The sequence below is a fragment of the Alosa pseudoharengus genome, unplaced genomic scaffold (genome assembly GCF_046254945.1).
Source record: "Alosa pseudoharengus isolate Yale_2024_CS ecotype anadromous, Long Island Sound unplaced genomic scaffold, YU_APseudo_1.1 YU_APseudo_1.1_scf_5, whole genome shotgun sequence".
Lineage (NCBI taxonomy): Eukaryota > Metazoa > Chordata > Actinopteri > Clupeiformes > Clupeidae > Alosa > Alosa pseudoharengus.
This window is the reverse complement of record NW_027468837.1, coordinates 42,526,604-42,545,639: the sequence shown is the minus strand read 5'-3', so window position 1 is coordinate 42,545,639 and position 19,036 is coordinate 42,526,604. Positions and strand designations below refer to the sequence as shown.

The following is a 19,036-nucleotide window of genomic DNA, read 5'->3' as shown; positions in this document are numbered from 1 at the left end:
TCGATTCTACTTTTAAGTTTGAAGTTCGAGATTGAGATGTAATTTCAATCGATTTAGATATAAAATTTAAATTGTGACACCCTTAATACTGCCTAATTGCCTACACCGAGCACTGACAGGAGCTCAATCAGACAGCATTAATCTATACTTGCCTACACTGATGGGAGCTCAATCAGACAGTATTAATCTATACTTGCCTACACTGATGGGAGCTCAATCAGACAGTATCAATCTATACTCGCCTACACTGATGGGAGGTCAATCAGACAGTATTAATCTATACTCGCCTACACTGATGGGAGCTCAATCAGACAGTATTAATTTATACTTGCCTACACTGATGGGAGCTCAATCAGACAGTATTAATCTATAATCGCCTACACCGAGCACTGATAGGAGCTCAATCAGACAGTATTAATCTATACTCGCTTACACTGATGGGAGCTCAATCAGACAGTATTAATCTATAATCGTCTACACCGAGCACTGATGGGAGCTCAATCAGACAGTATTAATCTATACTCGCCTACAACGAGCACTGATAGGAGCTTAAAGGGGTGGTTCAGGATTTTGGCATTGACAGAGCCCACAGTGTATCGTTAACGGGGTTGGGCTGCAGAATAGCACTTTTCCAACTAGTGAAGTGGAGCCTGCTCAGGTGTTTGTGTGTGTGTGTGTGTGTGTGTGTGTGTGCACTGGGTAATTACCAGGTGCCCCCACCTGTGGGAGCAGTGTGTCACCTGAGAGAATGTGTGTGTGTGTGTGTGTGTGTGTGATTAGTTTTTAATTACTCTAAACGAGAGTCTCCGTAGATTACACCTCCAGGCCCTCATGGGCCACCCTTGGTACCTCCGCGTCCGACACCTGTCCCTTCGCCCCAGCACACATGAGCACACAAATCCCACCTCACCTGCGCCTTTCCGACGCCTTTCCCTCAGTCCCATGTAGGAGACAGGCATGAAAACTCCTCACCTTTCGGCGAAATTCGCCGTTTTGAATCCAAAATAGGGGACTTACGTGGTTCGCGCAGATCCGATGACAAAATATTGTGTGTGTGGTGTGTGTGTGTGTGGGGGGTGGGGGGTATGGGGTTACAACTGAGTTTACAAATCACGCGCAGACGCGAACGCATCTTGATGCGTTGTAAGACAAGAGCCCAATTAAAAACTTGTCTGATCCAGCAATTATGTGAATGCAGCCCCTATGCATTTAGCCTTAAACAGTGGAAGCTAAATTTTGCCGCAGATGCATCGCGAACAGAACGCTTGCGCTGGAATAGCCTCCCTGTCTGTGTGACTACAGATATATGCGTCTGAAATGTCAGCTGGAATGTGAGCCCGGCGAGGAGAGATGCTTATTGATGTCACAGGTGGGCTAGTTGAAACTTTCAACTTCTGTCAGAAAAAGACGTTGAGATTGGTGTAGCAACGTACGTAACATAGGCTGTTGTTAAACTTAGCGATATTGGACAGAAATATAGACATAACGAGTTCATTTGATGAAGAATGAAGGTGAAGCAAATAGGCATACTTTATCAGTATAGCAATGGCTATTGTGAATAACTAAATAGTTGAATTAAATGCTCCTAAACTGGGCTGGTGCGTTTTGTCGAATTCAGAGACAAAAGCAGTGTTTGACATGGTAATGCTGTCTTTTAAGAAACGTTCAGTGGCCTGATCAGTAGGCCTAGTCTGTGTCCACAGGGTTTAACATGTAATGTGATCACACAACTTTATTGGTTGGTTAAACACACTAGCACAATGCCACAATCTGTAAGTAGCCTATGCTGCAGGTTAAAACTATTAAAACCAATTTTACAAATTAAAGCCTAGTCTACCCTACCCAAGTTTATCTATTATCTGGTTTGGTCCAACAAATATTCAGACTTATCTTATTCAGACTCATTCTAATAGTCTACTATGAAGTGTCCATTAGGCCTATGAAATCTTCAGAAATGTCTGATAACTTCAGGCATAAAGAAAGAAAGCTTTGAAGAAAACTCATGTAGATTACTGAGGAGGAGAGGAGGGCCAGGCTGAAGCATGTTGCCAAACAGTGCAAGTGGGCCCCTTCACACATAGGCCCAAGCCAAAAAGAAGAAATAATAATAATTAGTCATTTTGTAGTTTGTTTTCTTTATAAATCTCTTGTTTAGACAACTTCATATTCCATGGAAGCTACATGCACTATTGGCAACAATGTCACTCGCGCTTGTTTTGCTATGAAACGGCCATTTCCCTCTTTGCGCACCCATCTCACCTTTTTCATCCCTGACCCGTTTTCATGCCTGAGGAGAGCTAGCATACAGCTCTTCCTGACATTAGCCCTAATTCAGTAGGAGAGCTAGCATACAGCTCTTTCTGACATTAGCCCTAATTCAGTAGGAGAGCTAGCATACAGCTCTTCCTGACATTAGCCCTAATTCAGTAGGAGAGCTAGCATACAGCTCTTCCTGACATTAGCCCTAATTCAGTAGGAGAGCTAGCATACAGCTCTTCCTGACATTAGCCCTAATTCAGTAGGAGAGCTAGCATACAGCTCTTCCTGACATTAGCCGGATTTCAATAATCGAGCAAGCATACAGTTCTTCCTGACATTAGCCGTATTTCGGTAGGAAAGCTAGCATACAGCTCTTCCTCAAATTACCCATATTATTGTCAGAGAGCCTACTGCTCTTCCTGACATTAGACATGTAGCTAGTGTACATCTGGTTTGCAGTTACATGGAAATCTAAACAGACTGGATGTGATCACATTTTACAATCATAGTCATAGACAGTATTTTCCATTTTAATGAATAAAATCTATGTTTAATATAGAACGGAAAAGACAAAGGAGTCTAGTGTACCTCACTTGTGAAAAACTAGTAAAATATTTTTTTCCTTCTCATTCTCCTTGTTAGGATGGCAAAAGCACCTCCATCATTGTTCTCGTTAAGTGGTCAGGGCTTTATATCAGTTTTGGCACCACGTGTGGTCATACAATCAATCACTGGTCTTGTATTCGGATTTGCAAATAAAGTATTTTTGAGGTCTCTTACAAATCCATCTCCTACTTTAACAGAGAGAGAGAGCTGTGCCTACTTTTATAGCCACAGTTGGCCCATTGGTGTTTGTGCTTCTTCGATGCCTACATGGACTCTTATGTATCAAAACTGTTAAGATATAAACCCCTAAGTAATGCGCTTAACAATTCTGGATACAAATGTAAAGTCATTGCCTTAATCTTTGGTAGTTTGGGTCATGTACATAAAATGTGTGTGTGTGTCTACAGATTTGTGGACTCTATAAGAAAAAGGCTAAACAAGTAAGTACTCTTCTGTATGTAATAAAAATATGTGCACGCCTGCACAGTAGCACACCAATACAAATGCGTTGTCCTAGCAACAGCTCCTCTCAACTCCTGAAACAGTCCACCAGCCAGCTGCTATGGCTAGTTGTGCTAATCCTGCTATGTAGTATGGTTAGCCAGCTGCTATGGCTAGTTGTGCTAATCCTGCTATGTAGTATGGTTAGCCAGCTGCTATGGCTAGTTGTGCTAATCCTGCTATGTAGTATGGTTAGCCAGCTGCTATGGCTAGTTGTGCTAATCCTGCTATGTAGTATGGTTAGCCAGCTGCGATGGCTAGTTGTGCTAATCCTGCTCTATGCCACGGTGTGGCTAATGCCTAGATGCAAAATATATAGACATTTTAACCCTTAGAACCCTACACTGTTTTAAGGGCATTTTCACTACCTTTAGTTAGAAGCATTTATCCTGGTCATTGTAAGTGCCATACACACATGCTATATATTGTTTTTGTCAGCAGAGTCTAGGCTACCCAGATCAATTTCATGTATTAATACTTGCATTGATTACATTTAGATTTTTAAATAATAAAAATACAAAAAGCGTATTATAAAAATTCTTATATTTTGACATGTATCTCACCACTGCAAGCTGGCAGCTCGACTTGCGTGTGTGTAGAGAAGACTGTCCTGAATCTGGCAATTTGAGTTCTCAACGGGTCGGGTCGGCCCGACAAACCCGACGGGACCCGCAGGTTCGGGTCGAAAATATAAGAAAACCACCGTTTTAAGTAAATTGTCACGCTAATGTATTGAATCTTCACCTAAATAAAGTCAGGGTTTAACAGTCAAAGCGTATGTTTTACGTCGGGCCGCGGGCCGGGTTCGGGCAGATAATTCATGTTGATGTGTCGGGTTACATCGGTTCCGGGCTTTAAAAGCCACGGGCCGGGCCGGGTTGTAATTTTCAGGCCCGTTGAGAACTCTACTGGCAATATCATTGCCATGGTGGAGGGATTCTCTGGGGCTGAGCAAATGTGAAAAATATGTGGTGTGTGCCTTACGGAAACAAATGCCATTTTTTATTTAGCCCTATGAGCCCTACTCTATTTTTGGCCATTCTCACTACATTTAGTTATGAGCATTTATCCTGGTCATTGTAAGTTTCATTTACACATGCTATATTTTTTTTCAGCACAGTCTAGGCTACCCAGATCTGCCACCATTTCATATATTAATACTTGCATTGATTTGATTTAGATTTTTCAATAATACAAAGACAAAAAGCGTATTATACAATTCTTACATTTTTAAATGCATCCTCACCACAGCAAGCTGCCAGCTGGACATGACTTACATGTATGTGTAGGCCAGACTGTCCTGTCCTGGCAGTATAAGAACCATGGTGGAGGGGGACTTTGGGGCTGAGCAATTTACAGACATATGTGTTGTGCTTCTTACAGATATAAATGCCATTTTTTTTATTTAGTGATGAAAAATTATCTTTCTGCGCTCCATCTCTGTGACACAAACTAATTTGACCTGACTTGACCCGAGGTTGCGAGTGTGTGCACTCATGATGATTCTCTACAACAACTTTTTACTGCATTGTCATGAAAGGCAAAAAGGTGTTTCTTTGTCGAACAAATTGGAATGCAATGTGAGTCTTGAATTGGATGCCATGCAGGAATTTGCTAGGATCTCAAAACCGGATTATGAACATGCTTTGGCATAGAGAAACACACAATAGCATTGGATTATGAAAATGCTTTGCCACCACAACACACAAAAAAGTGGGGTAAGTCGAGCTACATGAAGTTATTATTGTTGTCACTTCGTCTGTTTTATAACCCAGAAGGATATATATATATATAAAATGATATAAATATATATCATTCATCTCTTTCATCTGATATGCTTACCATATCTATGCAATCACGGGTTCGCGAGTAATTCGAACGAAAGTAATGGGTGTGCAGGTGAACGCAGAGAAGTATAGACTATAAGTATGATGCAGTTTGATTTAATTTCATGATTTTTTTTTTTTTAATTTTCATACTTGATCGTACAGACAAGTGCGTAGTCTCGTTGGAAAGCTCCACTTCTGCTCTGTCACACAATAACTGCTCACTGCGATGAACAGTTCCGGAGCAATGTAAAAGAGAAGAACGGTTGTGTTTTTTTGACTCACTTTGCGTCAATCGGGTTCTAAGGGTTAAAGGAATAAAACTCAATTTAGGCTATCGTAGACCTCTTTGGCTATACGGAATAAGGTTTCCATTACAGCACAGCACACGTTCCATGAATGAATGAAAGCGGATGCCGGCTTATCTCGCAATAAGTGGATGGAAATCCCGACACTCTTTCAACTACATGAATAGTACAACTACAACTTTCAACTACATGAACTACAATTAATAGTGAACCATCAAATAGCCTACCCCACAGATTTCAGTGGTCATCAGTCCCGATATTTATCAATATGATCAAACAGTCCAAACGTAAATTAAATCCCAAATCGAACATCTTGGAACGGTATGCCGCTCCAAACGAAAAGTAGGCCTGTCTCACAATAAAACGCACCACGTAAGAAATAAAGGCCTAGCTGCCTCGAATACAAGCCTGCACCAAATAAAAGTACTGTGCTTTGCGCAGCCTAAATAAAAGACCCCAGCCATAATTTGAGGATTTACGATAGCCTGTCTCCTAAACATTCCTCACCCGTTATCCAGACATCCATGAAAACATTTGAAAACAAAACTCACTGCTGTATATGTAATATTTGATCGCTGTTTTGCTACACATTTTCTTTCATGTAATGAATGCGCACCAGTGCTTTTTCAAAGTTCTCAATGTCTCGTTTTAAATGTCAAGGCCCTCGGATGAAGTATGGAGCTACTTTGAGTCTCGTCAATGGTGTAAAACAGTGATTTATTTGCATGGCTAGGCCGATGCCCGAGGCACCCCCAACGAAAAACTGTTGGTAGCATTGGCTAACTAGTCCAGTTACATAGTCTCTGTCTGCAAAACTCACTGCCGTATATGTAATATTTGATCGCTGTTTTGCTACAAATTTTCTTTCATGTAATGAATGCGCACCAGTGCTTTTTCAAAGTTCTCAATGTCTCGTTTTAAATGTCAAGGCCCTCGGATGAAGTATGGAGCTACTTTGAGTCTCGTCAATGGTGTAAAACAGTGATTTATTTGCATGGCTAGGCCGATGCCCGAGGCACCCCCAACGAAAAACTGTTGGTAGCATTGGCTAACTAGCGCCAGATTTCAGAGTGCAGGGGACAAGCCGAGATGAGCTATGAGACATACGTTCACACTCGGTATCATGTTTCAACACACTTTAGGTCAAAATCACACCGGAATTCTACTTTAACGTTATCAGACAGCGCTGTAAAATGTGTGCGGGAATTTCTCGCATTATGATGGCTAGAGTTGCGGGACTTAATAAATTATGCACAATGCTAACCTATGTGCAATACCCGCAATCCCGCACTGAAATTTAGGCCCTGTTTTAAATGCGCATCTTTTTTTCTCTTGCTCTCTCGGAGGTGGCCTGGCGTGCATTTGCTCCGCTGCCAGCTTGAGCCTATACATCGCCCAATATGCTTGATTGCATTTTATTCTCCACATTTACATGTTCATGTGCCCAATATGCTTGATTGCATTCTCCACATTTTAAGCTAATTGTCATGTACTGTACCACATCAGCATTTTTGTTCAGTGAATCTTTTGTAAATTGCTTCACAATAAGCATCAGGCCCTCGTTGGCAGCCTTCTTTATCGCCCGTCGGGCCCTCGTTAGCAGCATTAGCGTCGGGCCCTCTTTAGCAGCATTAGCGTCGGGCCCTCGTTGGCAGCCTTCTTTATCGCCCGTCGGGCCCTCGTTAGCAGCATTAGCGTCGGGCCCTCGTTAGCAGCATTAGCGTCGGGCCCTCGTTGGCAGCCTTCTTTATCGCCCGTCGGGTCCTCGTTAACAGCATTAGCGTCGGGCCCTCGTTAGCAGCATTAGCGTCGGGCCCTCGTTGGCAGCCTTCTTTATCGCCCGTAGGGCCCTCGTTAGCAGCATTAGCGTCGGGCCCTCGTTAGCAGCATTAGCGTCGGGCCCTCGTTAGCAGCATTAGCGTCGGGCCCTCGTTAGCAGCATTAGCGTCGGGCCCTCGTTAGCAACATTAGCGTCGGGCCCTCGTTGGCAGCATTAGCGTCGGGCCCTCGTTAGCAACATTAGCGTCGGGCCCTCGTTGGCAGCATTAGCGTCGGGCCCTCGTTGGCAGCATTAGCGTCGGGCCCTCGTTAGCAGCATTAGCATCGGGCCCTCGTTGGCAGCCTTCTTTATCGCCCGTCGGGCCTTCGTTAGCAGCATTAGCGTCGGGCCCTCGTTGGCAGCATTAGCGTCGGGCCCTCGTTAGCAGCATTAGCGTCGGGCCCTCGTTGGCAGCATTAGCGTCGGGCCCTCGTTGGCAGCATTATCGTCGGGCCCTCGTTAGCAGCATTAGTGTCGGGCCCTCGTTGGCAGCATTAGCGTCGGGCCCTCGTTGGCAGTCTTTGTTATCGCCCGGCTCGCCTCAGCTGGCAGCCATTCACTCCTTCCTCTGCATGTTCTTTTAAAACGTGCATCTTTTTCTCTCTTGTTCTGGGAGGTAGGCTGCCGAAAATTTGCTCTGCTGCCGGCTTCCATGTCGCCCAAAATACTTGATTGCATTGCATTCTCCACATTTTTAGTTAAATTTTCATGTACCACATCAGCATTTTTGTTCAGTGAATCTTTTGTAAATTGCTTTACAATTACCGTCGGGCCCTAGGCCTACTCTTCTCACCTGGCTTGCATCAGCTTCGGTCACGTCCTTTTAAAACCGCATCTTTTTCTCTCTTGTGAGCATTTAATCTGCTGCCAGCTTGTGACTCCACATCACCCAAAATGCTTGATTGCATTGTATTCTCCACATTTTAGCTAAAGTTTGTTGTACCACATCAGCATTTTCTTTCAGTGAATCTTTTGTAGCCTAAATTACCTTCTGGTCCTCCTCTTGGCTGCCTTCACTCCTTCGTCTTCATTAACATTAATCTTTTTGGCCTCAATAGTCCAGTTACATAGTCTCTGTCTGTTTTTGGTTTTGGATTTTGTGAAATACATTTCTAAATATGCGGTGTGACTTATATATGTTTTTTTCCTGTTCATGATAAATGTTTTGACTGATGCGACTTATAGTCCGCTAACTTTTGAGTTACTTTTAAGTCTGCTTTTAAAATGAACAGTCACACACACAGTTTAGACCTATTAATTTCAGTTTCAATGGGGTTGATGGGTTCTCGAACGTTTCCAACCCCAAAACATTCTAAAATGCATGAAGGCCCTCCTAACCTCGTTTTGCGCCACCCTCACCATCTAGGTGGTTTGATAGATATGTACGCTGCCTACTACTAGCCTTCTAGAAGTAGTAGTATGCATAGTAGTGCACTGACACTGAATTCTGCAATATAGTAATAAGTTTATTATTATTATTATTATTATTATTATTATTATTATTATTGCAATCACTTTGTAGACTACATGGAATGAGTTCAATGGGATGCCATGTGAAACAATGCTAAATAGTGATACATAAGAGGCAAAGAAATGTGTTTGTGGTGAAATTAGAAAATGCATTTTTTGCACAATTTTGTCATTTTCCGACCCTCTCTGCATTCAAATCGGTATATCTCGAAATGGATTTCCACGATACTGGACTCATTTTGTCGTGGCACGACTCAGATATAAAACTACCTCTCTCCATACACCATAGGTATAAAACGACCTCTCTCCATACACCATAGATATAATGAAACTACCTCTCTCCATATAACATGGATATAAATATACCATAGATATAAAACTACCTCTCTCCATATAACATAGATATAAATATACCATAGATATAAAACCACCTCTCTCCATACACCATAGATATAATAAAACTACCTCTCTCCATACACCATAGATATAATAAAACTACCTCTCTCCATATAACATAGATATAAATATATCATAGATATAAAACAACCTCTCTCCATACACCATAGATATAAAACTACCTCTCTCCATATAACATAGATATAAATATATCATAGATATAAAACAACCTCTCTCCATACACCATAGGTATAAAACTACCTCTCCATACACCATAGATATAATGAAACTACCTCTCTCCATATAACATGGATATAAATATACCATAGATATAAAACTACCTCTTTCCATATAACATAGATATAAATATACCATAGATATAAAACTACCTCTCTCCATATAGCATGGATATAAATATACCATAGATATAAAACTACCTCTCTCCATACACCATAGATATAAAACTGGAAAGGGCAAAGGGGAACAGGGGAGTGAGACGAGAGGGGAAAGGGGAGGCTACCAGAGACCCTCACTAGCCGTAGACCACCAGTCAAAATAAACCCAGTAAAACTATGCAATAGACTAGATCTGTTTTGCAATTATAATGGTGAGTGTAAAATCTAACCTGTTGCACATCATAATTGGTCACCTTTTCGTCTGGAAGTGCAGGTGTCACCTTTAACCCAGATGTGCACACTATGGATTGATACTGTTGCTGCTGTTTGGAACTTTTTACAGCTAAAGCTGCATCTTCTTATGATGTCCTACTTGTCAATCCAAATAAAGGATTCGAGAGAGAGAGAGAGAGTGTGAGAGAGAGTGTGAGAATGAGAGTGAGAGAGTGAGAGTGAGAGAATGAGAATGAGAGTGAGAGAGTGAGAGTGAGAGAATGAGAGTGAGAGAGAGAGAGAGTGAGAGTGAGAGAGTGAGAGTGAGAGAGTGCGTGCGGAGCTGCTGTGTGCAGGGCAGATGCATCTCTGTCTTTGAGCTTGCAACTTAATGTCACTAACCATATCACCCTCTCTCTCCCTCTCTCCTCTCTGTCTCCCCCTCTTTCTCCTTCTCTCCCTCTCTCTCTCCCTCTCTCCTCTCTATCTCTCCCTCCTCTCTCCCCTTCTCTCTCTCTCTCTCTATCTCTCCCTCCCTTCTCTCTCCCCTTCTCCCTCCCTCCCTCTGTGTCTCCATATGAGGAGTTCTATGAGCACACTAAGAGCTTATGGCAGGATGGTGGTGTGAGGGCCTGCTTCGAGAGGTCCAACGAGTATCAGCTGATCGACTGTGCACAATAGTGAGTACAAAGCACACACTCTCTTTCTCTCTCTCACACACTCTCTTTTTCTCTTTCTCTTTCTCTTTCTCACTCTGTCTTTTTCTCCCTCTCTCTTTCTCTCTTTCTCTTTCTCTTTCTCACTCTGTCTTTTGCTCTCTCACAGTCGCTCACACACATGCAGACACACACTGTAAGCTACTGTGTAGAATTAGCCTGAAGTAGCCACAATTCTATTCAGAATATCAGTCTGGAACCGAAGCATTGGGGAGTGTTTCAACCGATATAGGGGGAAATGCCTCATCACACAATTGGAGCAAAAACATATCCTACCATGAATCCTGCAGAACATCCCTCTTCTGGACACGACTTAATCACGGTTTTATGTTCATTTTTTTATGTTTTAGCGGCATCGATATCTTTATCTTATATCTTACCTTATCAATATCTTATCTATGACACAGTAGCGACATAAATGTGTAGCTTTTCTAGCGACAAGCTTTTTGCTGTAAACCAAATCAAGCGAAGCTCGGTCAGGTCACGTGAATGAAGCTCGGTCAGGTCACGTGAATGAAGCTCGGTCAGGTCACGTGAATGAAGCTCGGTCAGGTCACTTGAATGAAGCTCGGTCAGGTCACGTGAATGAAGCTCGGTCAGGTCACGTGAATGAAGCTCGGTCAGGTCACGTGACTGAAGCTCGGTCAGGTCACGTGACTGAAGCTCGGTCAGGTCACGTGACTGAAGCTCGGTCAGGTCACGTGACTGAGGCCCTGTTGCTCATCTGTCTACATTGTATAAAGCCCATCTGGACAACTCGATTTGTCCGCACAATTCTCAAGTTGTCATAGAGGCTTGTCAATTGAGCAAGTCCGGACCAAATTTCTCGACCTCAGATTTTGTGGGCGGGGTTAAATTCAGGCTGGCTTCCAGTCTAGTGTAGAATTTCTAACACACACACACACACACACTCTATTAAAAATGGACTTTAGGCAATAATGGCTCCACATTCAAATTCACAAATGTGAAAACATGAAGTTCCACATGAGCACCTGTAGCTTTGGTGTGGACACACACACACACACACACACACACACGGCACGCAGGCACGCACGCACACACACACACACACACACACACACACACACTCACTCACTCACTCACTCACACACACTCTCTCATTCACTCACACACACTCACACGCACGTATGTAAACATGCATTCACACACTAACACACTCAGACTAGCGCACATAAACCCTCATGCATCCTCATGAGATGCAAAGTGTGTGTGTGGGCGGGGGGAGTAATGGATGCGTCTGTGGGGTTATGGAAGTGTGTGTGTGGGCGGGGGGGTTTTGGATGCGTCTGTGGGGTTATGGAAGTGTGTGTGTGTTTTAGTGAAGGCTAACCCTATAGATGTCTGTGTGTGTGTGTGTTTTAGTGAAGGCTAACCCTATAGATGTCTGTGTGTGTGTTTGTGTGTTTAATGAAGACTAACCCTATATATGTCTCTGTGTGTTCGATTATAGGAAGGGTATATATTCTATCCCTTTATTTTGATTTATTGGCTGTGAGGTTGACATTTTTATTAGAAGTAAATGCACAGTTGGATCCATCTGAAGGCGTCTGAAAGCAGTACTGCTACAGAGAATCAGAGAGAGAGAGAGAGAGAGAGAGAGAGGGAGGGGAGAAGAGGGAGAGAAAGGGGGAAGAGGTCAGATATAGAGGAAGAACAAGAGGAAATGTAGCACTGCTCTCTGGGAAATACTAGCTCTTGACACTGCTTTACTCATGCAGCCACAGATTTGATGTTACCATCTCACTCTCTTTTTATATTTGTGTGTGTGTGCACTAGTGTTGTCACGATACCAAAATTATGACTTCGATACGATACCTGCCATAAATATCACGATGCTCGATACTAAAACGATACTACGGCGAAATCCTAAGATATCTGGAGAAGAAAGGACTCATACCTCCTCCAAGTGTATTGAGTCATGTGTTAAATTTGGTGCACTTTTGCAGTGTGTAGGTCAATTCTGGGTTCTAAACTTCCTACATAATTATTATTTTTTTATAGTCGGTAAAATAGTAGGCCTACTTTCTGTGATTAAGTCCTTTATTGTTTGTTATAGTAAATTTACATTGTGTTGTGTTTTGGCAATAAAGTAGCTTTAAATAGCCAAACTAGGCTAGATCAAGGTCAGTGTTGAAATTACTGCATGCAAATCACTGAATGCTATGCAGAGGGGCCTAATTTTTAGGCAATCTGATGTACAGTATAGGCTACCCTAGGCCTTCCCGTGTTCATGGGATTTCTTTGACAGTTGCAAAGGGGAAAATGTGAGGATAGTCTTCTTTGCGCCCAGTGTACAAGTACGACGTTCCAACCACTTAGGTCTTCGTCAGATAGGCCTACACCATTACCTGTTGCAATATATCTGTGTGCATTACTACATTACGTCTATTTCTTTGATAACATGATTTGCTAGCACGTACTGTAACAATACGCCGCTATTATTATTAGGACTCAACACGCTTTGGTGGTATTATGCTGTGGGCTTTAATTAGCGCATTTCGGGTAGCCTATCCTACATCTGGGCAATAATTATTGAACAAATTGCAGTCTACATGCCATGACAAATATTACCAGTAGTAGGCTACTGACCGAACATGAAATATATTGTTTACAAGTTATGGTAATGTTATTCTGGCGTGAACATTGCGCTTTCATCACGTTAGCACCCTATGATTACAGCTCGTTATGTCTCGTCAAAATGATTACAGCTCGTTATGTCTCGTCAAATTTCATTCATGAAGGAAGGTTCGCTTTATCCCAGAGAACCATACTCGTTTCACTTAGGCTAGACTAAAACATAAGAGAAGAACTTGGCACTAACCATGTAGTCGTGTTTTCTATAGCATATTCGTTAACCTGTCGTTCTTTGAAATGTTGGGATATGTCTGCGAGGTGTTTAGCCAAGTTCCATGCGTAGCCTACTGCTTTTAAATCACTTTGTGTACCTGATGGCTTGCCTTAATTCGCGATGTATCCGAAATAGTTGCAGATTTCACTGCACCTTTTGTTTTATCCACAAGGCCTAGAACTGTCGGCAAAGAACTATGTTGACGTTGGCTGCGCACTCACTCACTCAGAGCTGCCTGCTTGACACGCCCACTTGCCTAGATGCGTGCAAGGAGCAGTGAGAACAGCAGTTCACACAGACACAGAACGTTATTATTTTAATAAAGTATAGATTCTAAAAACGTCTGAAATCGTATCGTTTTTTGCGTGAAGGCATCGCGATAACTTTTTAGTATCGATACACCGTGCAACACTAGTGTGCACTGACTCCTCCTCCCTCTATGTGTGTGTGTGTGTGCGTGCGCACTGAGCTCCTCTCTAATGCTGATGCAGTCTCCACAGGGACAGCAAATGGCTGGAACTGAGTCATCGCATGGGTTGGGGGGGGGGTGAGGACAGAAACATGAAGAGAGAGCAGGAGGGAACGATAGAGCGATGAGAGAGAGAGAGAGAGAGAGAAAGCAGGAGGGAGCGATAGATAGAGAGAGGGAGAGAGAGCGAGAGAGAGAGGGGAGGGAAAGAGACAGAGAGGGAGAGAAAGAGAGACCAGGGAGGGAGAGAGAGAGAGAGAGGGGAGGGAAAGAGACAGAGAGGGAGAGAAAGAGAGACCAGGGAGGGAGAGGGAGAGAGAGAGAGCGAGGGGAGGGAAAGAGACAGAGAGGGAAAGGAGTAAAAGTGAGAGAAAGAGAGAGAGACCAGGGAGAGAGAGAGGAGTGAAAGGGAGACCGAGAGAGAGGGAGCAGGGAGGAGTGAAAGAGAGAGGGAGAGAGAGGGAAAGAGAGGGAGGAGTGAGAGAGCAGGGAGGAGAGAAAGGGAGGGAGACAGAGAGCAGAGAGAGAGAGTGAGAGAGATTTGTGTGGCACTAAAAGCTGCTTGTTAGTAGAAAGCTAATTTCAACTGACCACTACAGAAGGAGAGTTAATGGCACAGAGCCAGCAGCGTTGGCTTACATTGATGTAGCGTTGGTAGAATGTAAAGTTGGCTTACGTTGATGTAGAGTTGGTAGAATGTAAAGTTGGCTTACGTTGATGTAGTGTTGGTAGAATGTAACATTTGTGTAAAGTTGCCTTACGTTGATGTAGAGTTGCTAGAATGTAATTTTTGTGTAAAGTTGGCTTACGTTGATGCAGAGTTGGTAGAATGTAACGTTGGCTCAAGTTGATGTAGAGTTGGTAGAATGTAACGTTTGTGTAAAGTTGTCTATAGATGGATGTAGAGCTGGGGAAATGTAAAGTTTGTGTAAAGTTGGCTTAAGTTGACGTAGAGTTGGTAGAATATAAAGTTGGCTTAAGTTGATATAGAGTTGGTAGAATGTAACGTTTGTGTAAAGTTGGCTTAAGTTGACGTAGAGTTGGTAGAATGTAAAGTTGGCTTAAGTTGATATAGAGTTGGTAGAATGTAACGTTTGTGTAAAGTTGGCTTAAGTTGATGTAGAGTTGGTAAAATGTAAAGTTTGTGTAAAGTTGGCTATAGATGGATGTAGAGCTGGGGGAATGTAAATTTGGCTATAGATTAGGGCTGGGAGATGTGGAGAAAAAAATATATCTATATTTTGCTGTATCTCGATATACGATATCTTTACAGGAAAAATAACGCCCCAAAAACTACTGCAAAAACAAATATTCCAAATTCCACAAGGTCTTTTTTTTATTGAAGTGCAAAGAGGTAGGCAGTCCATGTAGGAACAAAAGTGCTTCTGCAACATTTAAAAAACAATCCCTGTATACAAAAATAATAAAATAACTGTAAAACAAAGGAAGAAATAATACACATTGCCTCCTTTTCATTCAAAAAAAAAAAAAAAAAAACTCAACTCAAGGTAGGCAGCGCATGTAGGAACAAAGTGCTTCTGCGACATTTAAGATAAAAAAAATCCCTGATTACATAAATAATAATAATTTACCTTCTTTTCATTCAAATATAAAACAACTCAACTCAAGCTCATCTTTGCATTAATTTCTCGAAAAGTAATAGCGACTAGGTAAACTGTATCTTGGATCAAGTGTTTTTAGCATGCGCATAAAGCCACGTGCGCTCTTTCTTTCATATTCTACACTCCGCGTTAAAGTTTTGTGGAGTGTGATCTGTGTAGTGTTTGTAATGTGTGAGTGAGTATGTTAAAGTTTTGTGGAGTGTGATCTGTGTAGTGTTTGTAATGTGTGAGTGAGTATGCAAGCTTGTGCCTTGTCTGTAAATGGGGGAAAAGGGTGCTGGTGCTAGAAGCTTTGGTTGCCACCAACTTTCGGCATTCACGGCAGTAGACATCTGTCTGCTGTTCGTCCGATGCCTTAAAACCGAAGTATCTCCATATAATGGAGCCAGTTGTCCTTTTTTTTTTTAGACGAGTTCTGTAGCCTCCGGCTGGTTGAATGAGACAACACACAAGGGGCGGGGCAACAAATGCAAGGAGGCGGGGCCAGCACAGCACAGAGAAGGCAAACAAGCAAAGTGGCCAAATCAGAATTAAATATCAACATTATATCAATATATACGATATGTCAAAATCCATTTCATGTTTAAAAAATATCTCAATATATTTCAATTATGGAGATATGGGCCACCCCTACTATAGATGTGTAGAGTTGGTAGAATGTAGTTGGCTTTAGATGAATGTGAAGTTGTTCTATAGGTGGGTGTAGATTTGGGTGGATGCGGCTTTAAACAGGAGGTTAAATATATTAAATAGGATGTTAAATATATTGAGTTATTTCTGTGGTGTGTGTGTGTGTGTGTAGCTGTGAGAGTGTGAATATGTGTCAAAGTGTCTGTGTGTGTGTGTGTGTGTGTGTGTGTGTGTGTGTGTGTGTGTGTGTGTGTGTGTGTGTGTGTGTGTGTGTGTGTGTGTGTGTGTGTGTGTGTGTGTGTGTGTGTGTGTGCTTATTCTCTTCTTCTTTCAGTCAGCTCGAGACACTTTTTCCCAGCTCTCCCTCCCTCCTCTCTCTTTCTCTCCCTCCTTTCTTCCTCCCATTTCTCTGTTCTTTCTCCTCCTCTGTTTCTGTCTCTCTCTCTCTCTCTGTTTCTGTTTCTCACTTTCTCTCTGCCTTCTCCCTCCCCCCCCTCTCTCCCTCCCCCCCCTCTCTCCCTCCCCCCCCTCTCTCCCTCCCCCACCTCTCTCTCTCTCTCTCTCTCTCTCTCTCTCTCTCTCTCTCTCTCTCCCTCACTGCCACGCGCACTTTCCTCCCTCTCTTTCTTTCTCTCGTGCTTTTCCCCTCTCTCTCTCTCTCGCTCTCTCTGTCTCGCTCTCTCTCTTTCTCTCGCTCTCTCTCCCTCCCTCCCTCCCTCTCTCTCTGGCCCCTCTCCAGTCACACAGGATCAGTCTATTAATAGCGCCTGTGGTTCTGTCGCCATGACAACCATGCTGGAGGCCAGGGCGCCAGGGAGCTATTTTTGGCATTTTGCTCTGTAATGTCAGACAGACACACACACACACACACACACTGCTCTCCTCTCTCTGTCATACACACACACACACACACACACACACTGCTCTCCTCTATCTCTCTGTCATACACACACACACACACACACTGCTCTCCTCTATCTCTCTGTCATACACACACACACACACACACACACACTGCTCTCCTCTATCTCTCTGTCATACACACACACACACACACACACACACACACACACACACTGCTCTCCTCTCTCTCTGTCATACACACACACACACACACACCGTCCCGGCAGTGACCACCTGCTCTGTCCTCTTCTGGCAGGTTTTCTGTGTCTACCTGCTTCCACTGCAAGACTTTGCACACAGAGCCTTTACTTATTTCCCCCTTTCTCTCTCTGTCTCTCTCTCCCTTTCTCTCTCTCTCTCTGTCTCTCTGTCTCTCTCTCCCTTTCTCTCTCTCTGTCTGTCTGTCTCTCTCTGTCTCTCTCTCCCTCTCTCTCTCTCTCTGTCTCTCTCTCTATATATATATCTCTCTCTCTCTGTCTCTCTCTCTATATATCTCTCTCTCTATATATCTCTCTCTCTCTCTCTATCTCTGTCTCTCTCTCTTTCTCTCTCTGCCTTTGTTCAGAGTTGTTCTGTAATGTCAGTTGCTTTGTTTTGATTGATTTGATAAGATTGATTAACTGTTTAAGATCCATTAACAGTTTAAGATTGATTAACTTTTTAAGATCCATTAACAGTTTAAAATTGATTAACTGTTGTCTTCAAGCTGTTAATGTGTGTTTGGACTACCTGCTTCCTAGCTAATAGCCTCCCTGATGGATGCTAACTATGCTAAATGGATAAACAAACGAACAGGGCGTGCGATGAAACTGATGAGCTCAAATGGCTAACTGCTCTGGTAATAATAAAAGGCATTACCCATAATACACTTTTACTAGTGCTACCCATGATGCACTAGAAATAGTAACATGAGGCTTGTTCGACTTCATGCAGATCTGACTTGATGTGATGCATGCTGGGTTGAACACAATGCATACTGGGATGGACGCAATGCTTGCTGGTTAGAAATCCTGTCCGACTTCTGTCAGCCAGGGAGGATCTTACCACCGTGTCACCATGTCACATGACCATATAATATCGCGGGAGTCTTAGCCTGCAGACAGATCTTGCAGTTGCCTTCCACGATCTGCACAAGCTGAAACACGCCCTCATGAAGTCAGTTCAAAGACGTGATGGGGCCATTTGGGAGGAATCTCCTCATGACGATTTTGACGGGTGTCTCATGCTGCTTCCTTATGTTGGAATATGTGAAAATGAACCGAAATCGAAGGGATACCTTCTTATATGTGATTTCTGCAACAATGGTAGGCTAGCCTACTGAAAACGTTTGGATATTCTGTTATTTTCTGCTGTTGGTTAAATAGATAGACACACATATAGGGAAAACACTTGATATTGAATGTATGTGTATGTGAATGTATGTGTATGACAACAGTGGTGTATTTAAACTACATCATAAGAATTTATTTCGTCAGTCATCATGCTCATTTTAATGAGTAAGAATGAAAGTTATGCTGTATTTATTGCAAACAAAATTGCGCGATATCTCCCGCGAGTCACGTCAGGCAGACTGTAGCCTGTCTGTCTGGGATGAGCTGCCCTCTGTTGTAGCTCCTCCCGGCTAGCCTCTGAAGATCACGTTTACGTAGAGAGCCAGACAAAGTCAGACGCAGTTGATCTCAAACAAGCCTATTGGGTTAGTGTGTCTTAGTGTGATGCATGCTGGGGGATTCGTCCAGTGCTGCGGAACATCAAAAGGTTACAGTGTAGTAGAGTGTGTGAGTGTGTGTGTGTGTGTGTGTGTGTGAATGAATGTGGCTGTTCCCACGTTTGTTTGTGTGTGTGTGTGTGTGTGTGTGTGTGTGTGTGTGTGAATGTGGCTGTTCCCACGTTTGTTTGTGTGAGGTGTAGTAGAGTGTGTGTGTGAGGTGTAGTAGAGTGTGTGTGTGAGGTGTAGTAGAGTGTGTGTGTGTGTGTGAATGTGGCTGTTCCCGCGTTTGTTTGTGTGTGTGTGAGGTGTAGTAGTGTGTGTGT

The 19,036-nt window shown here is 43.0% G+C and overlaps 1 protein-coding gene across 2 annotated transcripts in view; it reads left to right on the top strand.

Moving 5' to 3' along the window:
• Positions 1-19,036, top strand: part of gnas (GNAS complex locus) — a 73,791-nt gene that overhangs the window by 24,205 nt on the left and 30,550 nt on the right. The window contains exons 5-6 of one of the 2 annotated variants that reach the window (XM_076268423.1): positions 3,273-3,305; positions 10,376-10,473. In XM_076268423.1, the coding sequence (XP_076124538.1) occupies positions 3,273-3,305; positions 10,376-10,473 (131 nt within the window). The remainder of the gene's footprint in view (positions 1-3,272; positions 3,306-10,375; positions 10,474-19,036) is intronic. The other variant, XM_076268424.1, reaches the window with a different exon arrangement.